The sequence below is a fragment of the Seriola aureovittata genome, chromosome 15 (assembly GCF_021018895.1).
Source record: "Seriola aureovittata isolate HTS-2021-v1 ecotype China chromosome 15, ASM2101889v1, whole genome shotgun sequence".
NCBI classification, from domain to species: domain Eukaryota; kingdom Metazoa; phylum Chordata; class Actinopteri; order Carangiformes; family Carangidae; genus Seriola; species Seriola aureovittata.
This window is the reverse complement of record NC_079378.1, coordinates 15,997,526-16,020,152: the sequence shown is the minus strand read 5'-3', so window position 1 is coordinate 16,020,152 and position 22,627 is coordinate 15,997,526. Positions and strand designations below refer to the sequence as shown.

Genomic DNA, 22,627 nt, shown 5'->3' with positions numbered 1-22,627 from the left:
ATGAGGTCACTTTTCAGGAGCTTTTTGTTCAGCACTCCAACAACAGCAGCAGTGCAACAGCCTGTTCATATTCACACGGTTTTACCCTTCTCTTTCCCTCAATGGTTTCCAGCTTGAGTGTGTGTTTCCCGTCACTGTTACAGCAGTTCCAGTCTAGTGCAATATGTTGAGTGTGAATCAGCCACATCTTGCAGCCCTCTTCAACCAATGGAATTTTCGTAGTGGTCATCAGAAACAGAATTAGTCACAGCACTGAGTGGGAAGGTGTCAGACTTCACCGACAGTCTAGAGAAACATTAAGGCGGCCATATTTGAACAGAGACAGGGGTTAGCATCTTCCCCTATATACTGCAACTAATGTTCTGTACTTAGTTCACCTGATTACAACTGAGCGGCAGTATATTCAGGACAACTGAGCAAACTCTGGCGAGGAAGGACTATGGATTGTGGTTGAAAGCTCTGTAAAAAGCTTGCAAGTGGACCTTGACTTAGGATTGTTGAGCGTAATATGATTGAACTGTCATTAAGTAGGCCTGTTTGAAATTTGACATCTGTTTCAAAGTCTGTTCGAGAGTTTTAAAGTTTAAAGAATTACCAGAAATCTACCACATGAATTGTTTTTATACTGACAGCATTGGGCCATTAAACTAATATTTCTTCTTGCAGGAAGAGAGCACGATCGCAGTTCCAAAAGTGTCTTCCATTCAACTAATATTTCACTTTTAGAAGCAGAAAGCACCTGTTTTGAACTTCATTTACTTTCCAGACACACACACGACCAGTCTTTTAAAACAACACTTAGTACAATAACAATACAGATGACCTGCTACTGGGGTAATTTATATCTCCAGTCCTAGGGAACACCAGGTAGTAAATACCTGAACTGTGAGTCAAAAATACACATCCTCGGGTGTAAGTGAAGCACGTCAACCTTTCTTTTTCCAAAAGCAATACTCCCTGGAAAATCAAAAATAATATTAAACAGGACTATTATCAGTCACACAATATGATAACGTAAACAGCTTTCCTCACCGTATTTACAGTAGTGACATTATTTTGTAAACATACCCAAATATGACTAACTCATACAGTGCAGTGCAGGCCTGGATAATCTCCTCAGCTCGGCAGCTTCGCACAACCGCATGCACTTTCTGCCTGAGCAGGCACTTGCTTGTAGCCACTCTTACAAACACAGAGTCTCAGTGGCACATTCCTGGTAAGTGTAGGACAGAAAGGAGACATAACTCACTGTGAATAATACAGTAAAAATAAATGAATCAAACACCTTTTTTAAGGACGGTAATGTCATGAGATCATTGTTAATGTGTTTGCAGAACATCGAGTCCAGACTGAAGGTGTTGCTCCCAGACGATGTTGGAGCTGCTCTAATGGATGGGGTCGTCCTTTGCCATTTAGCCAATCACATTTGTCCTCGGTCTGTTGCCAGCATCCATGTGCCATCGCCCGCAGTGGTAAGCACATAAAAAGGTTCATTTTATTTGAAATCAAAGTGCCATAGAGTTATGGATTCTTCAAAAGTACTACTTTGTGATAATAAAAGGGCTTTTCTTCCTAATAGCTTACTAACTGTATGTAGTTATTAGCTGTTACATGTATTGCCGTCTACATGACCTTACAGCGATATAATCTGTTTTTGTTTGTTCTGCTTTTAATGGCTAACATGATTGATATTCTGGCTTCCAGCCAAAGCTTAGCATGGCTAAATGCCGTAGGAATGTGGAGAACTTCTTGGATGCCTGTAAGAAGCTGGGTGTTCCACAGGTAATATCAAATACCTTTCATTCTCAGTCATGCAATACTTATATACAATACTTACAATATGCCAAAACAAGCTAACATTTTATTTATATTGCTTTACCAGGATTAGTGACCTTAGCTATGGAAAATAAATTACAAACCTCATGAATGACTGATTGTATCCCTGCAAGTTAATTCATGCTCACTGGTCTGGTTTATACCTTCATTTAGCTTCCCACAGATGGAAAATTTCGTCTATTAAGCAGTGATTTTGTTTCACAATTAGGGATATAGTTGCATATAAGGTTGATAAGGAAGATCATTCAATTTTTTTTTTATTCCGTAGTTTGGGTGTAATTTTCCCAGGTACTGAGGGAGCTTTTACTGATATTTCTGCACGCACCTAATAATACACTACTATGGTCCTGAGACAAATCAAATCACTATCTATCAAACATTTATTGTGATGAGAAGAGTATGTCTTTTTTTTCTTTTGTTTTGAGTAAACTGATCCTTTAATAAAGGATATGTAAAATTAATTTTATAGAGAATGAAGCAGTGTGTTATTACTAGAGTTCAGAAAGTCACCACAAATTTTCTTGGATAAGTCCCAAGTTTCCTGAAGAACTATTAATCATATAAAGTACACACAATATTTTAATTAAATACAACATGGTGAGAAAATCTTTGATGATAAAGATCACAGACAGAAATCTGAGAGATTAATATCTAAAAACCTGCACGGTTGGTTGATATCTGTTAGAAGTGAGTGAGAAAGTATGTTTTTCTTTCTAATGTGGGTGAACCAACTCCTTAAGTAGTGACAGAGAGGAAAAGCTGTGTAAACTGCACCTGTCTTTTCTGCCGTTACTCAGGACAAGCTGTGTCTGCCCCATCACATCCTGGAAGAGCGCGGTCTGGTGAAGGTGGGAGTGACTGTCCAGGCTCTGCTGGACCTGCCCGCGTTGAAACCAACACAACTGTCAGCAGTTTGACGCAAGCCTGAATGTTGCGTCCAACCTGCGGTCATCCAGTCAACCCCTGTCCCCAGCCCAAACCCACACCATATTGCCAGGGACCAGAGAGCCCCTCGGGGTGAGGACCCAGTGGGCGGTGGGTTTTTGGGAGTCTGCTTCTGCCTGACTGAAACAGGAGACAGGCGGCTGAAATACCTCTGTCCTCCCATATGATGTCAGCTGCCACCCACTTCCTGTCCATCGCATTTTCATTTGTATCCTGTTCGTGTGTGGACTAATGTGTGTGGACTTGAAATGTGACTGTGTGTTTTCCTGAGCTGCACAGTTTGGACTTGCCGGGCAGAGACAGACAAGACAAAGGGTCATTAGAAAGACCTGCACATCCCTCTCAACATGCTCAGTGATTATTGAGCCTGCAAGTGCCAGTGTTGACAACATTTCCATGCAGGTGTTGAACACATAGGCGGTGAGGAGAGGACAGACATGTAACTCACTCTTTCACTAAAGAGACATAAGCTGCACGCTGGCCTCCTAACCCTAAACCTCAAGTGGTTCTTACACTCTTGAGTTTCTCTTCTTTTTTGTGCAACTGATTTTTATCATGAAAATTCATTTTTGAATTTATTAGGATTCTGTTTTTTACATGTTTACATCAGGTCCCTACTGTACCTTTTTTTCAGCAGCCAAGCCTGATTCATAAGTAGTTTTGATTTGCTGGGCAATATTGCATTTGAGGAATCATCTCTCCTCTTGCTCTTGGAGGCTTTCCTCTGAGAAGGAGCTAATTATAGATGTGGCAACTCAGTGGGAGTCACGCTATAGTAGGTGTGTTTTTCACATCTTTAAACTACTGTCTACTGTCTAACTACAAATCATGTGCAAACCTGTCTTTCTCAATACACACCTGCATGCACCAGGACAAGGTGACATTTGACCACTGTGAGAACATGTTTGGCTGTTGCCAAAAGCATGACGGTCCAGTTTTGTAGCGTTTTTCCAGTTTACAAGCAAGGTTTCTGTTTTTGAAAAATAGTATTCTAACTTTTCTAAAGGTTTTATACTTTCTTCCCAATCATCAATCGTCATTCAGTTCAGAACCTGGGTTTGCCACGTTATACCCCAAGCAGCTAGGATTTTATTACTTTGCATACGCTCAGATGAAACATGTTATACTGTATTTGTTTGTGAGTGGAGGGGTCTGAGTGATGAGCCTCTAGTAAGAGGTCATCACTCCTGCAAACTACCGGCCCACCCTGCTGTTTGCGGTTTCTGATACAGTTAATTATTTCAGGGAAATGAAATTATTTATGTATTTATTCACTTGTTCTATATTTATATGTTGTTGCTTTGTGTGTCTTAACCCTGACTAACTGTTCAGGTGTGGCTGAGCAGTTAGTATCTCTTATTTTTTCTGTATCTAGGATGTCAAACTGAGGAACTCCAGTGTCTGTGAGAAGCACTCAGTCTGGAAGCTTAAAACAAATATTTTGACTTCATTTGTCAATATAGCAGACATCAGTGCTGACAGCACAAGAGAGGCTTAATTCTGTTACAAACATTGAGCAAGAGTTGAACATATTCACATGATCTTTATGGACTTCATGGATTTGTAAACAGAAAATTCAAGTTATGTGACAGTATAAGAGAATCTGCTAATTTAATCACCCTATTTATTTAGCCTTTTGTATTTTAAAATCACTTTGTCATCTGTTGCTTATTTATTAATTCATTTTTCTAGGGGGCAAAATTTCTTGACAGGTGGTTGGCATGAGAGTCATGATCGGATCAAACACACCATTTGATGTTGTGTGTGTGTGTGTGTGTCTGTGTGTGTGTCTGTGTGTGTAAAGTTACTGAGTAATCATTATTCATGCTCCATTACTCCATTTCTCACATAGCCACAGAGCATACTGAATTTGAAAATGCACCTCTAAAGAGAAATGAATGACCTGTCTTGGCCTCTATCAGAGATACGTTGTTGGCACATTGACATAACATCAATTAAATATCAATCAAACGACCTCTGACTATGGCACAGGCTTTGCGAGTTCAACTAGGCTCACGAAGCAGAGTTTTGTGTCATCATATTCAACAGCCTTGTAACATCTAAAAACATGACATATACTGTGCCTTAAAAGAGGGGTATCTTTAATTATTTCAGGTTTATAAGTTTATTAAATGCATTTTTTTTTCTTTTTAACCCATGCATTATGGTTTTAACAATTCTCTGTACTTCTGTTTTCACCTACAAGTGAACAGGATGTTTTAGACTTTATTTAACAAAAGCGCCGTCTCTGCTGTAACTTGTACGTCCCATGGATGTCCTGATATGAATACTGTTCATGAGAACCTCGCCATTGTATTCCAAAGAACAGGTACGACTGAGATATAAAAAGAAAAAAAAAATCAGACAGGCCTTGCAGTTTATCAGGCTTCCAGTGAAAAAATTATGCACAAATCATCACAATCACAAGTCACACCTGTCTCTTCTTCAGAAAATCACAATGAATGATATCAGTGTTGGGCTACGTGCACTCACTCAAAAACAGTCTGCCTCTGGAAATAGCCTCGTCCATTACACAGTTTTCTGTTGCTGCACACACGCCATCTTTTATGGCCCTGGCTGCCATATATTTATCAATCGAGCAGCTTTTAATGGATAGACACATTTCTAACAATACTAAAAGTGCATCGTTCATCTATTACGAAACACAAGCAGATCATTTGAAAAATAAACTCAGAATTGTAGCAGACACAGCTTTGTTAGAATCACTGAAGCTGGCTGGCTCAGCTTAACAACAAGAGTCACACAGGGAAAGCATTATTACTGATGGCACCACTGTGACTTCTCACTATCTTCATCAGTCTAAAATTACAAGTTCAGAGACAACGAAAAACTTGAAATGATGCATGACCTACCTCAGGTTTGCTGTGTCAAATTTTGGGTGTTTTAGATTTAGATGGTTTTTGTGATGAAAATTTAAAAATCGCTCCGGATGCCTAAAAATGATGTTCACTTACTGCCGTATCTTGCTGTAGGTATGCAATATTGTCCCATATGTCGCTGCATGTATTCAGTTGTCTTGGGTTTTCCAGATAACACAGGGTTAATTTATGTGAGATCAGTGAAAAGCTTGAAAGAAACAAATTCAACTTTGCAGAGGTTGAAATTGAATACATTTTCATGATAGCTTCATAGTGAGTGAGAGGAGGCACGAAAGAAAGAAAGACCTACCAGAAAGAGAACAGTGTGGCAAAATGATCGTACTGTTGTGGTGAACCATGTCGGATTAAGGTGAATAATATAATGTGTCATAGGAGAGGAGCACAAACAAATTAAAATGATCTCTCCTGAGGAAAGAGGTTGAATCACGTGAACCAAGTATGACCTTCTCTTAACATCAGAACCATTGTGAACCTTGGTTTAGCTTTTATCAGCTTCATAAAACATAAAACAGTAGTAACATGAAACCCTTTCCCCACAGGAAAACCCTGAAAACTCTTTGTCTTTGTAACAGTGGCAATTACCAACATTTCATACACCTATAGACATGGCAGACATGACTCACATCTTGTGTAATGTTCTTTTTGTTTGTTTTTTTAAAAATAATTTCTTATTTATTTTTTTTATATCCAAGGTGATGGGCAATCTATGCTGGGGCATGTTTTTTTCTCCCTTTGTGTATTTATTCTGGTGAAAGTTGGCTTTCTTTCCTTTTTGATTCTATTTTTCATCTGTCTGTTTTCCATCAAAGTTAATTTCCTCATTAACTCACACACATGCTGGTACATGCAGGCTGGAATTCCAATTAATAAAGAGATGTTGTTGGGCACCCTTATAAATAAGTTCAATGCATTGAAGGTAAGTGTGGGGCTCTCGCCTCCTTCCTCTGATGTCTATGCGAGGCGGCACCTCCCAAGATTGATTGGCTGTTTTCTGTTTGTATACCTGTGCTTGTGTCACCACACTGATGCCTTATTCTTGTTTTACCAGCTAACAATGCTGTGCGTTACACTATCCCTTTCATTCATCACTTTTAGTGTAAATAATCCCGTACCAAAACAGATTCAGCGGAAGCATTACCATGGCAATTATCAACATTTATGGTCAGATGTCTGCTGATGCATCGATGACACACACACACAAGCACGCAAGCAAGCATAGACAGACACACACACACACACACACACACACTGCTCCGGCAAAACTTGTATTAAGAGTATTCAGATAGTTTGTGTACTGATTTCCAATCAGAATATTAAATATCACATACTGTGTGATTGCATGTTTAGCTGTGGTTGCTATGCCTTTGTTTGAAGGATCGATACACACTGTTAAATCATCTTAAAACAGCAGTCACATTAATACCTGTGCATAGTACATATGCTGACACACTTTAGAGTGGCTGTAATCATTTGTCCTGTTTAAACTGGCCATAAAGAAATCCTCACACCAATGGTTTCTGAAGTTCAGCCAAAGCTAAATTAAGGCTGCATCATTTGGGTATCTTCAAAATGTAATCGTTTTATTGCGACATTTCTCTTTTAGTACAATACAGTTATTGCTGAGTTGTGGCTGCGAAAAAGACTGTAACTACTCTGACTCCTTAACTTTAGCTGAACTTTAAGAAGTTTTCCTTTTTTTTTTCTGTGAGTTTCTGTCCCCCATCACTTACCTATAGAAAGGGGTTTCTTCATGGCCAGTATGGACTGAATGAAAGTTTGTAGCAACAGAAAATTCGGGCATGTGAGTGTTGTTTCAAGACTGACTTGAAAAAATGTGAACCTATCCTTAAAAAAGGTTGGCTCTGCTTCAAGGAGGTGGAAATCAAACAGTATGTAGAACTTCTGTTAATCAAAAGTTGTAGCTGATTGTCATTTTTATACATTAATGTGTGTGTCGTCATCTGTGAACATAGTGTTTTACCTCAAGAACAGTTCTATCCAGTTCTTGGTTCAGTTCTTTTGTACAGATTCGACAAACAGATAGGTTTGACGGAGGGTGTTTTATGAGGCCTGGGAGCAAGTTTGCGTGTTTTTGAGGAAAAGCAATGTATAGAATGTTTTTCGTTATGCTGTTACGTGACACTCCCTTTACAGCACACTTGCAACTTAATGAACATTCAGCAATACCTGCAACATGGAGTCAAACTGGCACATCATTTTCTACAGATAGTGGTGCTGATCTCTGTTTTGCAATGTGTATGTCATAAATCCATTGCACTACAACTACACCTGTACCTGTAATTGGTTCATGTGCCACAACAGATATCAGGAATTTTGCTTGTTATGATTTAACACTTGTCATCTCATCCAAAGAAAACAGTGAAACAGTGAGACATGTCTAAATACTACACTGCCGAGAACATTTAAAACTCATGTATACAAGCTTTTTGTATTTTAAAACAAGTCAAATGCATGCAAGGATACTGAATGAACCTGTATATATCATCTGTATAAATTCCAGGGTTTTCTTAAAAAGCAAACGTGGTCACTATAAAATAAAGTCAAATTCTTTGCAGCTTAGGCTGTCTTGTTTTTATTAAATGCACCTCAGGCTCTAAATAGTAGGCTCCCTTGCTTGCAACATAAAGCAATATCTTTTAATAATAGAGTGGTTTATTGTCGGAATGCAACAGCTCATAAAATTTACAATTGATAGTGACTAATCAGGAACTGGCTTCTTTGGAAGATTCAGATCAATGTATGAGACAAGGACTGTAAGAAAAAACAAAGTGTAGTTACTCATATGGTAAGACACAATGAATGGGACTCATCATTAAGTCAGTCTTAGGTCACTCAAAACTTGTTTTTGCAAAATCACTTTGTCACATGACACCTGCGATGTTTTTATTCTGTTCCAGTTTCCCAGTCAGATATGTTTCATGTGTCCCAGTAACAGCCCTTTTCTGTTTCTGCTTCCCTGAATCTGCAGCCTGAGCCTTCCTTCGTTTCATGTCAAGCTGTACTATGGTCAGTCTCTGTGTTCAGCCCCCCCCCCATAAAGTCATAAAGTATGGCAGGGACAATGTGATTGGCTGGTTGAGATCGGATGCCGAACACCTGAGGTCAGCTGTTTACGAGGAGTGCGGTGAGAGAGGGAGAAAATGAGAGAATTGTGAATGGAAGCGGAATAGAGATAGTCTTCCTGACTGAACTTACACCAAGCTTCATAAATGCTTTTCCCATAACTTGAGAATGACTAATTCCCAGTGATATATCACTCTTTTCCAAGGATAATGTAATTTCTCACTAATGCCCAATCAATCTTAAAGTGGTTTATACTGTCATTTATGTTATTCTTTCACATTTTTTTTCATAATGTTTCTCATAGTTGAACACTTCCTCACTGTCTTATGGTAAGTTGTTGTGAGGTTGATGGCTGCTCTGCAATCTTATTTGCGGATGAAAATTACATGTCTGCATGCCTCTGTAGTTTCATCCAGCTGCCAAGCTGCCATTTCTTCATGGAGAGCACCTGGAAAAAACTGCTGAGGCTGAAGAGTTAATCCAGTAAAAAACCATAATGATGGCATTTCAAGGCCAGACTTGTATTTAGGTTCAATGGTTGTGAGGTGGCCTTGATGAGGTATGGGGGAAAAACTATTCTCTTCAGTGCTTGGATGTACAAGCACACACCTGCATGTTTCTTTTCCTGGGAAAAGGAGATAGATTTTGGCAAGCTTCCCTGTTAGCTCTCTGCATGTATTCCACCCTTGTCTGTTTAAATCTCTCCTTTGTCTATTTCCCCTCTTTTCTTCTCACACTGAGCCTCTGTTTTTCAGCCTGCCTTTTCTGAACCTATGCTCAAGTTGGTCTGCCTCAGTTCTGCCCAAGTCAATTCCTCTTCATTCTCAGCCTCAGTGTTATGGTTCCTCCTTCCTCGTCCTGCATCCAACCTCCGAGCCTCATCATCCTGATCTTTTTGGTCTGTATGTTTTTCCCGAAACGCTACCTGTTCCCAGCATCTGGGTTTCCTCCTTTCCTGACTCTCCTGCCACTGGGTTGTCCTCCCAAGCTGTTCCATGAGTCTCTCCCCCTCCCGAGCTACCATCCCCAGCGGTCCCAACTGTGTCTGCAGCTCAAGGGGTTTCTTCTGACTCCTTTGGTTCCTCCAGTCTGTTCAACCTCCTGGCATAATTTCTTGAGCAGTCTTGTCTGCTTTTACTGTGCCCAACACTTGCTTGACTAGTTCTATGTTTTTTGAGTGTCGTGTGCCTCACTATAAATAATACAATAATACAATCACTTGCATGATATCACCTGCCCTTGCTTATATTGACAACAAGGAAGAAATTGTATTATGGGACTGAGTTTATAGCATGTTTTACTGAGATGAACTGGAGATAAAATGATATTCGATGAATATATGAAGTATGGCAGGCAATGATCTCATTCTATCTCTGGGAAGCAAAGCTAACCAAGATGCAATGGGATGTATGTCTGTAATAATACATAAAATTAGGTAGTAAAAGTCCCCTGGCTGATATGTACTTCTTTATTCTATGAGATTTATAATTCCATACAAAGGGAAGAATTATTGAATCTAGCTTTGAAGTAAAATGGATTTAGCGAGGAACATTGGTATATATATTTTGAAGGAGAAAAAGCAATTGTGGTAGAAAAATCACCTTAATTGTAATTGTATAACCAGATAGGTTTTTCCAATGTGACTTTAAAAGGGAATTTGGTGTTACCACATTTGATCCAATATCCCCAAAAGGGGCCAGATAAATCAATTACAGTAAAATTAAGGGGATGTTTATCTGAGTATATACTGTAACGCCGTCGATACAAACCATGTCTGTTTGTTCTTGGTTTTAGCTATTATGAATAACTTACTGTTTCTGCTTATGTTCTGCTTATGCTCAACCAAATCACCACAGTGTACTATAAATATCACCATAGACATCATTTGTATGACATCCTATTTTTTACTCTGTGTTGAGGAAATAGCAATTTCTCATTTTCAAACTCACCCACAGACCTCAACCTGTTCTAACATGAACATTAGATTATCATCAGAGTTAAACACTTAACTGAAAGTTAATATTCAATATATGTATAATATTCATTGATCATGCAGGAAAACCCATTGTAGTCTTTGGTGTAACGGATGCTTTATGTTTCAATTTAGTGTATGAAGAGCATAATGTGATTCTTCAAATAGTTTTGAAAATCAATAAAAGTTAATATTCTGATGTAGAAAGGGAGGTTTTCAACATTGTTATAACTGGAATTATTGTGGAATTACTTAAGTAAAGTACCTCAAAATTGTACTTAAGTGCAGTAAGTGGGATGCAGCATACAGTACAGCATGTACTCTTTTACAGTGACCCCAAAAGCCATTGTTTGACATCATTGTCAGGCAGGGTAAAAGCCCAAGTTCAAGTTGAAGAACTGGTTTATCATCACAGCCAATCCAAGTTCCGTATGCACCCAAACAATTAAGAGTTTATGGGTGGGACGCTGGTGAGGGATCATGTCCTTATTTCTGCTAGTCACTGTTTGTCAGGGGACACTGGTGATGAAATTACGTAATGATCATTTTAGATTTAAAGACAATATTTCCTTCCGATTAAAAATAAAAATCTGTGACACGTGTGCTTGGTTGTACGTGTCAGTGTGTGACTCATACAGACGTACCACAGAGATATCACTGTGACCAGGCGTGACGAGCATTTCGGTGGAATGTTTAACCATCCACAAAAGTGGTGAATGCACAAGAGCCAACATGACACAAGTCACTTATCACTTGTAGCAGCAATGTCTTTTCACCACCCACCCCACCCCCCGCCACTACCCTTCCCATTCTCCTTCCTCTGCAACCTAAACCACATTGATACTCACCGATTCCTCACAGTTTCCTGATTACTTAGAACCAAAACATTATACGGGAGGGGGATGGACACTTTACAAGGTTAACAATTCCACTTGAGCAGCATACAAATGGGTCAGTCCAGCCCACGATGTGTCAGTCTCCTAAACTTCGCCTGAACCTGCTACAGTAGGAAAGCAGCCCTCCTCTCTTCAGGTAAGTAGACTGCATTCGTCTGACAGCTTTATTTTGCTCAGCATTATTTGATCTACTTGCATACCACGGGGAAAAGTCACCCGGACAGTATTTTGGACAAGATATTTTTTGTGATCTTTTTTTAATTTTGTTTCCATGCTTTTTATTTTTATTTTATTTCATTTTTAATCAACCTGTAAATCCAATGGCATTACAGTTTAATAGTATAATTTAAAATGAGCTCGCTCTGGCAGTATAGCCTACATCTTGACTCTATTTTGCCATTTTTACATCTTCTTCACTCTATTTGTTTTTTCAGTCTCGGTTAGAAACGTGTAACCTGTAGATTATACTGATGGGAAGTAAATCCGCGGTGATTCACCCAGCTACACTGATGCTGCTCTTTATAAGCTGGAGGGAAAGCATACATTGCAGTGAACTTACAGGTTGGTCCAGATTTGTTTGCTACAATTATTCACTCATTCGTTTGTCTTTCTTATTTGTTTGTTCTTGAATTACCTAAACCCCCCGAAAAACCGAAATCATTCTGTGGTGCTCCGAGGTAACCAAATAAAACCAAATGAATTTAATTTAATGAGGCGCGCAGTGAGTAAGTTGTTCCACAGAATCAGGGGATGGTTGCCAGTTCAGGTGCAACTTTGTGCCTGGAGAAATGAAAAGAAATCCACTTGCGCTAATAACGCCAAAAGCAACTTGCTGTAAGAACAATAACGCCTTTTATTAAAAGTTACTCATGCAGTCCAATTATAATTGTAATTACCAGGCAACATCTGCATGCTCATAAAGTAGATTTTGATTGATTGAACTCTTTGGTTGGCCCTGGATCTAATTATGGTGTTTGGGTGTGACTGGGAATTCACATTCAACCTTTATCATGAAACACTTGCAGTGGAACCTCCCGAGGACCTTAAGATATTAGACCCTGGTCATCTTGGACATCTTGAGATTACATGGAGCCCCCCAGCCAGCTTGATCAACATGACAGAGTGCCCAAAACTGTACCAGCTGGAATACTTCAACACATACAAGAACAGCTGGACTGTAAGTAATTCCCATTCCTACATGGTATGAGATCCAGGCATAAAAATACAGATTTAACAGATGTAAAAGTCTGTATTTTGAATACTTATCTAAAATGATATTCATGTAGCTACAACAGTATATGGCAGGCTCCTCAAAGGATCATTAAATGGGCTGCTCATTATTGTTGCCGCTTGCTCCACTTCAGACAACCTGGTTCATTCTGGTTAAAAAAGTCTTTCATCACTGTGGATATATTTTTTTTTAATCATTGTTGGGTTTTTTTGTTGGGAAAATGCCTAAGGTCTGAGTCATATATCTATGGATGACCATGATGTGCTTAACCAAAACTAAGCAAACCATAAAATGCTAAGCAGGGCTGGGACAACAATCCAGATGTAGTAATGTTGATGCAAGGGATGTTGATATCTGATGCAAGAAGCAAGGATGATGATAACTATCATGCTCTGAGAAATTCAAGACCCAAAAGTACAATGATGTTGTCAGTGATGGCAGGGAAACAGTTTTCACTGGAATATCCAAAACCATGCAAACAAAGCAGGCAGGAAATGCTACAAAGGAGTGGCAGCCAGAAGCTTAGTCAAGCAGGCAGGTGAACAATTAGAAAGAGGAATTAGGCAATTACAGAAACTGAGGTGTGGAGAACTTGGCAATGAGCCATGCTAATGATCTTGTCTGTCACAATGAGTGATGCTGTGATAATCTCTGTGACTACATTGACATAATGTCGCCTATTTTGACTGTTCTGCGTCTCATACAGTTCAACCAATTTTAACTGATGTTTCAAATAAACTATCAAAGTTTGGCTGTGACTTTCTGAAAAACTCCATTTGTTATTGCCACACATTTGATGTGGTGAATTTATTGTTGGCAGGATATTAACAGTTCCTCGCCATACTTGAATGCTTCAGAGATATTGTTTTCTCAGGTTACTTGGTGGGACGGCAAATTTTCTCAAAAACAGGACTAACTAACAATAATCAAAAAGAAGTCCACAGGGAAGCACAGTGTCGGATTATATTTCATCGAAAGTCCAGTTTCCATTGGCATCTCTGTAAATACACCCAATACACATAATAAACGCAATCTGAATAACAGATTTGTGTTTCTGGATTGAAAGGCCATCAGGACACCTAGCAGGTCATACAGTGCCCAGTTTGATCTGATGGAGGACGTTAGAGTGAGAGTGTACACTTTGCTGAGTGGACCATGCACCAACGGCACTATGATCAAGAGTACGAGCTACACTGAACTGGTCCAGAAACCTCCCACCACAGGTCAGTCATTGAGGTTGTACAAATGTGTGGTTGAAAATAAATATAGGGAGATGTTTATATGATCCTGACTGTTTTTGAAAGTGTATGCAGTTGACATTGATTGTTCTACCTCTAGGTGTTGTCGGTACCACAGTCAAGGATTTCGTCTGTGTCTTCCATAACATGGAGAACATGGAGTGCAACTGGGAAAGCAACCAAAAGCTGCCAGCCAACTCACAGCAAAGTTTATATTTCTGGTATGTCATTTTTTTTTTTTTTTTTTAAGCCACACCAGTAATGATCAGTAGCTACTTTGATCCAAAGCAAAAAATCTTCACTACTATTGGATGGATTCCCATGAAATTTTTGTCAGTATAACTACTTTGATGCCTTGAAATTTCATATAGACATTCATGTTTCCTATTTTAATCAATATGGTGATCTTCATCTAGAGCCAACAGCAGATCAAAATTTCACCTACTCCATTACCTTGGTTTATTGGTCATAAACCACAAATACCTGCTAAACTAACATCATTCCCCTTGTGTTTATCGTGGATTAGGAAATGTTTGGCATACTAACAAGCTAAACTCAGATGGTGATCAAGCTATACGCTACCTGCTAAACATCAGCATTTTAACTTTGTGATTGTGAGCATGTTAGATTGACAGCCAGTTCCAAATCAACCACTTTTAACCATTTTATATTCACCTAACCACGACTGTTAGGAACCATATACAAACTGGAGCTCAACTTTCATCTTACAGTTTTTTTTTTTTTTTTTGTTTACATACCCTCCAAGCTTGTAGTATCATTTACATCATACGTCATTGTTGCTTGCAACACTCAAAAAAACATGTCTGGATGAATAGATAATAGCATTGTAAGCAGTGTGTCATCTGGTCTGTCTCTTCCCCAGGCACAAAGAACTGGAACAAGCAGAGGAGTGCCCGAAATATATGATTTCACACAGTGTCAGGACCGGTTGCAACTTCACAGGGAAACCTCTCCCTGATTTCACTGACATCAACATCTGCATAAACGGCTCCTCACCTCACGGACCCCTAAAACCAACATTCATCTCCCTGCAAATCCAAAACCATGGTACATGTTTGCCTTCACTGACTGCTCAGTGAGGATATAGTCATTTTTGTCCTCATGTTTTGACCTTGTATTTGTAGTCTTTACTGCAGATCTGCTGTTGGTTTTCCTCTCGGATTCCTCCAGTTTGTAATCTGTAAACATCTACCTTGTTTTAATATTCATGCAGTGAAGCCTGAAACCACAGAGAAACTACATTTGCAAACACGCCCAGATGGGCAGTTGGAATTACAGTGGGAGAGTCCTGTTGGGAAGGTTCCTGGGCACTGTCTAGAATGGGAGGTGGAACGCAGTCAAGCGGGACCTGATGGAAAGATTGTATTGGTATGGTTTACCTAATGAGTCCTTTTTTCCCCCTGATAAAACACTCTTAAAGGGAGAGTTCAGGTTTTTTGACGTGGGGCTGTGTGACTTGGTGGATGCATAGTCGGTACAATACCTGCATTAGATCCTGAGCAGCGCACTCCCAGTTAGGAGATTCCACCTAGGGCACCGGCAGCAGAGCACGGGGCCAGCAGAAAAAACGTGTTTTAGACACTTTTAAGAACCCCCACCGAAACAACCTGTTTAAATGTATGCTTCATGTAGAACATTTAAGCACTTTCCTTTGGAACTACATTTTTCAACCGCTGAAGTACCGTCTTCCTATCATTCCGCTACAGTGCGCTCTGCAGGTGCACAGCAACACATAGCTCTGCTAGTCTGCCGGTGCTCACGGTGGGATCTCATAACTGGGAGCACGCTGCTCAGGATTTGATTGAAGTAATGTACTGACTATGCGTGACAACCTCACACAACCCCACGTCAAAAAACCCGAACTATCCCTTTGAGTCACTCACTGCCACCAACCAGAGCTATCCTTTCAGAAATCCTATTAATGTGTGTAGCTTTCCACCTCTGTCTTGAATGGGCTTAAACAGACGCAGGAGTTATTGCAGAGCCAGAGCTTCTGTGAGAGTTGTATAAGTATACAGGGAGGAGTCGAATAACAAGCGACACAACTTTAAAACTTCAAACTGCAACAGCATCTTCTTTTAACTTGAGCATTGTGTCTTCTTATTTCCAAGAACACTCCCAGAATGTCTGTGTAGAAAATAGTTCCAGTCCTGATTCCAGCCATTTGCTTTATTCCCTCTGCAATTATCTGTCATCTGTCTCCAATTATCCATCCCTCTGCAAGTATTTGACTAATTATGTCAACACCAAATTCAGATTCTTGTTAGTTTTGATGACAGCCAATCATAGGATTCAGCCTACAGCTTAGTTTTTGTCTTTCTGTCAGAATATGTAATTCCAAGTCACCTGAGGCACAAAATGATCACACCCCCAAGCTATAAAAGACATTGGTGGTTATGATTTGTCATGCAAAGACTTCAACACACACATAACAGAACAGCAGTAGTTTGTGACATTTGTAAAAAGTTCTGAGACATATGAGTAGAAGTATATAAATATTTTTGGTAGATAAATGATCATAATAACAACCTCATTTGTAAATTCCACACACTTAACACATTTAATAGACATGGAGTAACATTATAATTAGGTTTGTGGTTCGTGGAAATCCAATAGCAATGTAACACTAATTTGTCCTCCGCTGACTCCTGAGAAACTTTTCTGGATCTTTAGCTGCCAGATGTTTTTGTGACAGCTACTTTGAGAAAATGTTGATACGTAATTTAAGGAAGTTTTGGCACTGAGTATTAACTCTCTGACTCTGACTTATGTTATACTCAAATAATTTCTCTACTTTTTAAATTATTAACAGCAGAAGATTTTAACCGAGCAGACAAGCCTGACTCTGCCCCTCCTCAACAACTATGAGAGAAACTGCCTCAGGGTTCGGTCCAAATTGCACAAGTACTGTGTAGACAAAAGCTTTTGGAGTGAGTGGAGTCGTACAACCTGCCATCCAGGTAATGATGTTTAAATTTACTACATCACTGCATTAAATACATCAGTATTCATTATCTGTCACTAATCAATGTTAATTCTGTGAGTAACTGTGAATTTAAACCTAGCTGTTGTCAGTTTGTGTGCTGTGTGTGCTTTGTCTGCTGTCTGCACTACACACTACTGTACAACCATGTGTGAACTGGGTCTTCATTCCTTCTTCCAACTGCACTGTCATCCACATCACATCCATAATTTAGGCTTATAAACTTTATATTTTTGAACCATGACCTTCAGTACACGGAGCCCCCCAGGGCTCTTGTGGTAGAAAAATGAATATTTAGGGGAGAATCCTAGAATGTCATAAATGTAACACCAGCGTTTTTTGCATTTAAACCTGATTTTACAATCACACTTTAGTATAACTGTCTGAAATGCCTAAAAACACATCGATAAAGAGATATTGAGAGATAGGAAACGTGGAAAAATTCAGATCAATCATATCAAAGAAATGCTACTTGACTCTAAATGTATAGTATAGTATACACTTTACGTCACTTATCATAATTGGGGAACCCGACAAAGAAGATTATATTTTTAAACAATACTTTGCTATAGACACCATTACAGTTCAGTTGTACGTGTTTTTGCAACGGTTTTCCAGTCCGCCTGCATGGTTTACTGATCCGTGTACTATCCATGTGCAAGGTTTTTTAATCCGTTTCCACAGATTCTCACAGAAATATGTATTTTCTACAACATGATCCTTGGAGGGTTCCTTGGATCAAGAAGCTCCTAAAATATATAAGTTATCGGATCAAACCAATCTAATTTAATACCCAATATTAAGAGACTTGGATGGGCCAAAAAAACTTGATCAGGACATCCCTAATCATGAGTTTAAATTCATGAGGGATTTGTATTTAATAATTTCTGAAGGATATATTCAGAGTGTGTTTCCAGTGGGTAAATGAATTACAGATTAAGATGTAAAGCAACTTTTTAGTCTTAAGCCACATCAACAAGTCTTCATGAGTCATGCTAACTTTGTGGATTACCAGCTGGAAGACCTTGATGTCCTCATCATAGTAAGATTCATTTTATTATTTATTATTATTCATTTCATGATCTTGATATCTTTCTATTCTAATGTCAGCTTTAATTGAAATTATTACATTAGACTTTATGATTTTCCTCCATACCATTTTCAGTGTTAAAGAGGATTTTGTTTGATGAAGTAACAATGTAAATCAAAATGTTTTCATTCGTAAAAATTTTCAGATACAGAGAGCCATAAAAATACATAACGCACTGACAATACCTGACATTTTGTGGAATTTCACTCTAACGTGTTTGGCATTTCAATATTTCATTTATGTCACCTCCACCATGTGTGTCAGAATAACAAAATGACAGTTCGGCTTTTACAAAACAAAAACACAAGCAAACTTCATAATTTTTAAAAAATCTTTCCACAGATGTCACAAAGGTCCTGTCCATTGTTCGTCACAAGGGTGAAGGATCATCTTCTGTTTAGGCTTCGTGCTGTACTGGCAATGTCCTGAACAAAATTAAATAGAAAGGAAACATCGCTTTCTGTCAGTTTATTTGTGGTAACTGGATTCATTTTCAATTTGTATGGAAATTTAGACACTTACACAACATTATTGTCATTTGAACATTAATGTTAATCTATCTTAAAAATCTTTGTTTTTTGAGATTATTTTCAGTGTTGCATTAAAATTTTGAATGTAAATTACTGTCATTTTGGGGGTGTCGTGTGGCGTAGTGGTCTAAGCAGGCGCCCCATGTGTAGAGGCTACAGTCCTCGCTGCAGTTGCAGTCATGTTGTACTGAAGAATAACATTTTTCACAGATGTACCATAACAAACACAATGAGTCCTCAAGAGACTTTTCATAAACCAGGAACTTAGAAAAAAGTGTTTGAAAGTTTATAGGTTCCAAGTGTGTACAAAAACAGCCAGAACAAGGTACAGGTACTGAAGGAGAAAATTCTGCCTTTGTTGCACAATTAGTGACTCAAGTTGTCTGCCTAGCTATACTATATCCATGTGTCTGCACTCCCCAAGTAAAGGGAGTTGTCCACAAAAAGAACTGCATGGCACGAGAAAAACTATTTTGTGAGAAAAAAAGACACAAGTGAGTGATTTTTTTGTACATTGTGGTATTTTCTCTTAAATGGACACATTAGTCACTTGAGTTACATAACTATAATTCTTAAGGCACTGTTTTTTCAATTATTATCTAGCTAGTTGATTATGGGACTCAGCTGTCCCAGCTGTATTTGGCTGTGTGCACTGTTTTCTAGGTGGCCTAATTTTTTATTTTGATGTTTAATGTTTGTCTTGACTATTTGCCAAATCTCTTGCCAGTTTATTTAGACTTCCATGACTTCATCTTTGTTAAAATTCCAATTCCTATTTCTTCTGAGAAAATTGACATTAAATATCTCCATCTGTATCTCATTGTCATTTACAAAGAATAAATGATCAAACTCTGTGCTGGTGTGAGTCTCCTTCTTTGTACTCCAGGTGGTTGATAAAGGTGTTCCTCAAGGATCAATATTAGGCCCCTTGAAATGTTTATTTTTGCTGACAAGTACAGTGTAACAGTCTGCTTTTGATGACCTGCAGACATCTGTTGTGTTGTTTTGGCTCTGATCTCCACCATACTTTACTTGAAACAACTTAGACAGTGCCAGATAACAGTGACATGAGTGTGATCTTAAAGTTGATTCTGAAAGTCAGCACTTTTTACCCTCATGAACATTTTTTAAATTTCTCATTTAAAAATGTTGTAGTATAGTGCTAACACAAAATGTCTCCAAACTACTCATTGATCTATAAAATGATCTTGATCTTCTGCTTTGTTTGGACATTTTATTCATGCTGATTTATTGTTGTTATGTAGATTTTAGTTGACTTGTTCATTGATAGATGTTTTTTGATGAAGAGATTTGTAAAAAAAAAAAAAACTCATAAATGTTAAGATAGACCTCATATGTGTGTGTGTGTGTGTGTGTGTGTGTGTGTGTGTTTGTCTGTTTTAGAAATGAAAGAAGTCACACCTGAACCAGAATGGGACATGATACCAGTTTATGTATATATTGCCATCGCCATCATAGCCATACTGATGCTGACTCTGTGTATGGTGGCAGTGCTCAAAGTGTGAGTACATACATATATACAGTACTTCATGCAAACACACACACTAAGATATACAATGATATTAGAAGATGAGCTCACTTCAGACTGTGCTTCCATTCTAGGATGAGATCAAGACAAGAGAAGAAGCCGGACTCTCTGCTCACCAGCCTATTTGCCAGAAATTCAGTTCTTACAGTGGTGGAGGCCTAAAAAGACACGTTCATCCGACGGATATTTTAATGTTGCACTCCATCTCTCTCATTCTTCAGGGTCTCTATATTGAAAATCACACTACGCAGCCCTCAAAGTGTTTGTAACCACTGCTAACACATACTGAAGATACTCCGTATTAGACTGAAAGTTATTTACAAACAAATATAATATTTACAAACAGTATTATACTATTTCAACATGCTGTACTGCGCTTGCCTTTTTTGTTTACATTTTTATGAAAATGCTTACATTTTTATGAACTACTCTGTGATGTCATGTTAACTGGACATGTTATGTTTATGGAGAAGAGTGTCAGTTATAATGAGGGGTTGCTTATTTTATGGCTACCGCTTGCCAGCTGAGTTAGTCAGCAGAGAATAGTTTGCAGATGTTGTGTTGAGGAGCAATTACTTATCTTTTGGGAATTTGTGTTTGATGTTTTATTACTTATTTGATAGTTAATCCAATCAGTAAGGGTTTTTTTTGTGTGTGGTGGAGAATTAACAATGTTTTATGGGTTATTTTATTATATTTTTTTATTTTCACTTTTTGCCTCAACTCTTGCCAGATAGTTAAAACAAGAAATTATATGTTTTGTGTTTAAATCCACCACACAGAGATAAAACATGTGAAATGGTTTTGTACTATGTCTTTACTGCACACTTCAGTAAGTGAAGTCTTTAATTGCCTGCAGAATTTAACTGAGAGGATTTTTAAATGGGTTAATACGGAAGAAATGAGTGTGTCAGGGGGTTTTAATGCCACAGCTCCTTGCCTGTTCTAGTATTTTTTTTGTTTTTGTTTTGAAGGGTTTGAATCATAACATGAATGCAAAACAATGTTTACGTAACTGTTAAATAATATTTGTTCAAATATGCCAAAATGCCTCATTTACATCAACCGTTACACTAAATGCGCCCTCCCTTCTTTTACATTTTGGTACATTTTGTTGTATTAAAACGTAGAGTTGAATGTTGTCGTCACTTTATAATGAGCTCTAAAGTATCATTTATAATGTGACCTCACATCCAGGTACCTAACTATCTACTCTTAACAACTTAAAAAAAACAAAGAAATAAAGAAAATGCGAAAGATGTAGCTTCCATGTTCTCATATTGTGGGAATATTTTGAACTCCTACTGTATTTAAATACACAACTACTTTTTTGTCCGACACTTAAATATAGAGCACAGTGGAAGAAAACAAGTCAATGGGAACAATTGGGCAGTTTAATAAAAACCAGTAGGCTATTTTTGTAAGATGGGTTCTGGGAAACAAAACTGTGGGAACCAGTAAGTATTTCATTGTGAACTGACTCCTGTTTAATTTTGTGGCCTATTTCAAATAAAGTCTGCTGTTGAAGTTACTATACGCTGTAGAAGTATAAATTCTTTCAAGAAAGTTTGTTAGTGAATATTAGGTACAATGAATTTGAAAGTGCCTGCCTCTGATAAAAGTGTTATTCAGGGCAAAAGGAGGAGACTGTAGCAGAAATTGATCATATCAACTGAATTTGCTCAACTTCTTGTCTGTTTGAAAACTGACTCTTTTGAGAACTGTAAAAGGCAAAATTCTCTGGTTCCGACTTATCAGATTCAGCTTTGATCCCTAACATAAAAGTAGTATGGTCCATTGAATGCCCCCTTATCAAATCAATTAAATTTCACAGAAGTAAACATGAAGGGGTAATTTACTTTTTAAAATGAAAATGCTTTGGTAATGATACAGTATTTAACATCTGCTCAACCTTGGTTTCATGAATAAAATAGCTGGAATCTGTGTTTTATTTATTATTAATGAATCATGGTATATTTGTATAAAGTCAGGAACAATAACAGCAATCACTGCTGTACTTTGTACATAATGCTTTTGTAGTCATCTTATCAGATTGCTTTGAGCATAGTTTTACTTGCATATTCACCAAGTCATAGTATTTTGACAACCTCTCAACCTGCAAGTCAATGTTTCTATGAATGATTTTACCACACAGAAGGAGGCTCCATTTGCTAAGTTTGCTGCAACTTCTATACTAGTCATAGAAGAACAATCTAACATGCTGTATGTTCATATGTATCCATCACAGCTGCCTTTGTCTAAAAGAGAGAAAAAATATTTTATGTACAGCAAAGACAATACACCAGTATTGTGAAATTGAGGTATCTGAGTCAGTCAATAGCATCAGTTGGG

The 22,627-nt window shown here is 38.2% G+C and overlaps 2 protein-coding genes across 3 annotated transcripts in view; both read left to right on the top strand.

Moving 5' to 3' along the window:
* lrch2 (leucine-rich repeats and calponin homology (CH) domain containing 2) overlaps positions 1-8,256 on the top strand; it is a 33,087-nt gene extending 24,831 nt beyond the window's left edge. For both annotated transcript variants that reach the window (XM_056397834.1, XM_056397833.1), the window contains 3 exons: positions 1,335-1,472; positions 1,705-1,782; positions 2,634-8,256. In XM_056397834.1, coding sequence (XP_056253809.1) covers positions 1,335-1,472; positions 1,705-1,782; positions 2,634-2,753 — 336 coding nt within the window. In that variant the 3' untranslated portion in view covers positions 2,754-8,256. The remainder of the gene's footprint in view (positions 1-1,334; positions 1,473-1,704; positions 1,783-2,633) is intronic.
* A 3,312-nt stretch (positions 8,257-11,568) lies between these two features.
* Positions 11,569-22,573, top strand: il13ra2 (interleukin 13 receptor, alpha 2). The gene is made up of 10 exons (XM_056396465.1): positions 11,569-11,769; positions 12,068-12,194; positions 12,659-12,810; positions 13,931-14,087; positions 14,203-14,323; positions 14,986-15,170; positions 15,337-15,491; positions 16,936-17,083; positions 20,131-20,248; positions 20,350-22,573. Exons 2-10 carry the CDS (start codon positions 12,104-12,106, stop codon positions 20,435-20,437), a joined length of 1,215 nt encoding a protein of 404 aa, XP_056252440.1. The 5' UTR covers positions 11,569-11,769; positions 12,068-12,103; the 3' UTR covers positions 20,438-22,573.
* Positions 22,574-22,627: the final 54 nt, after the last annotated feature.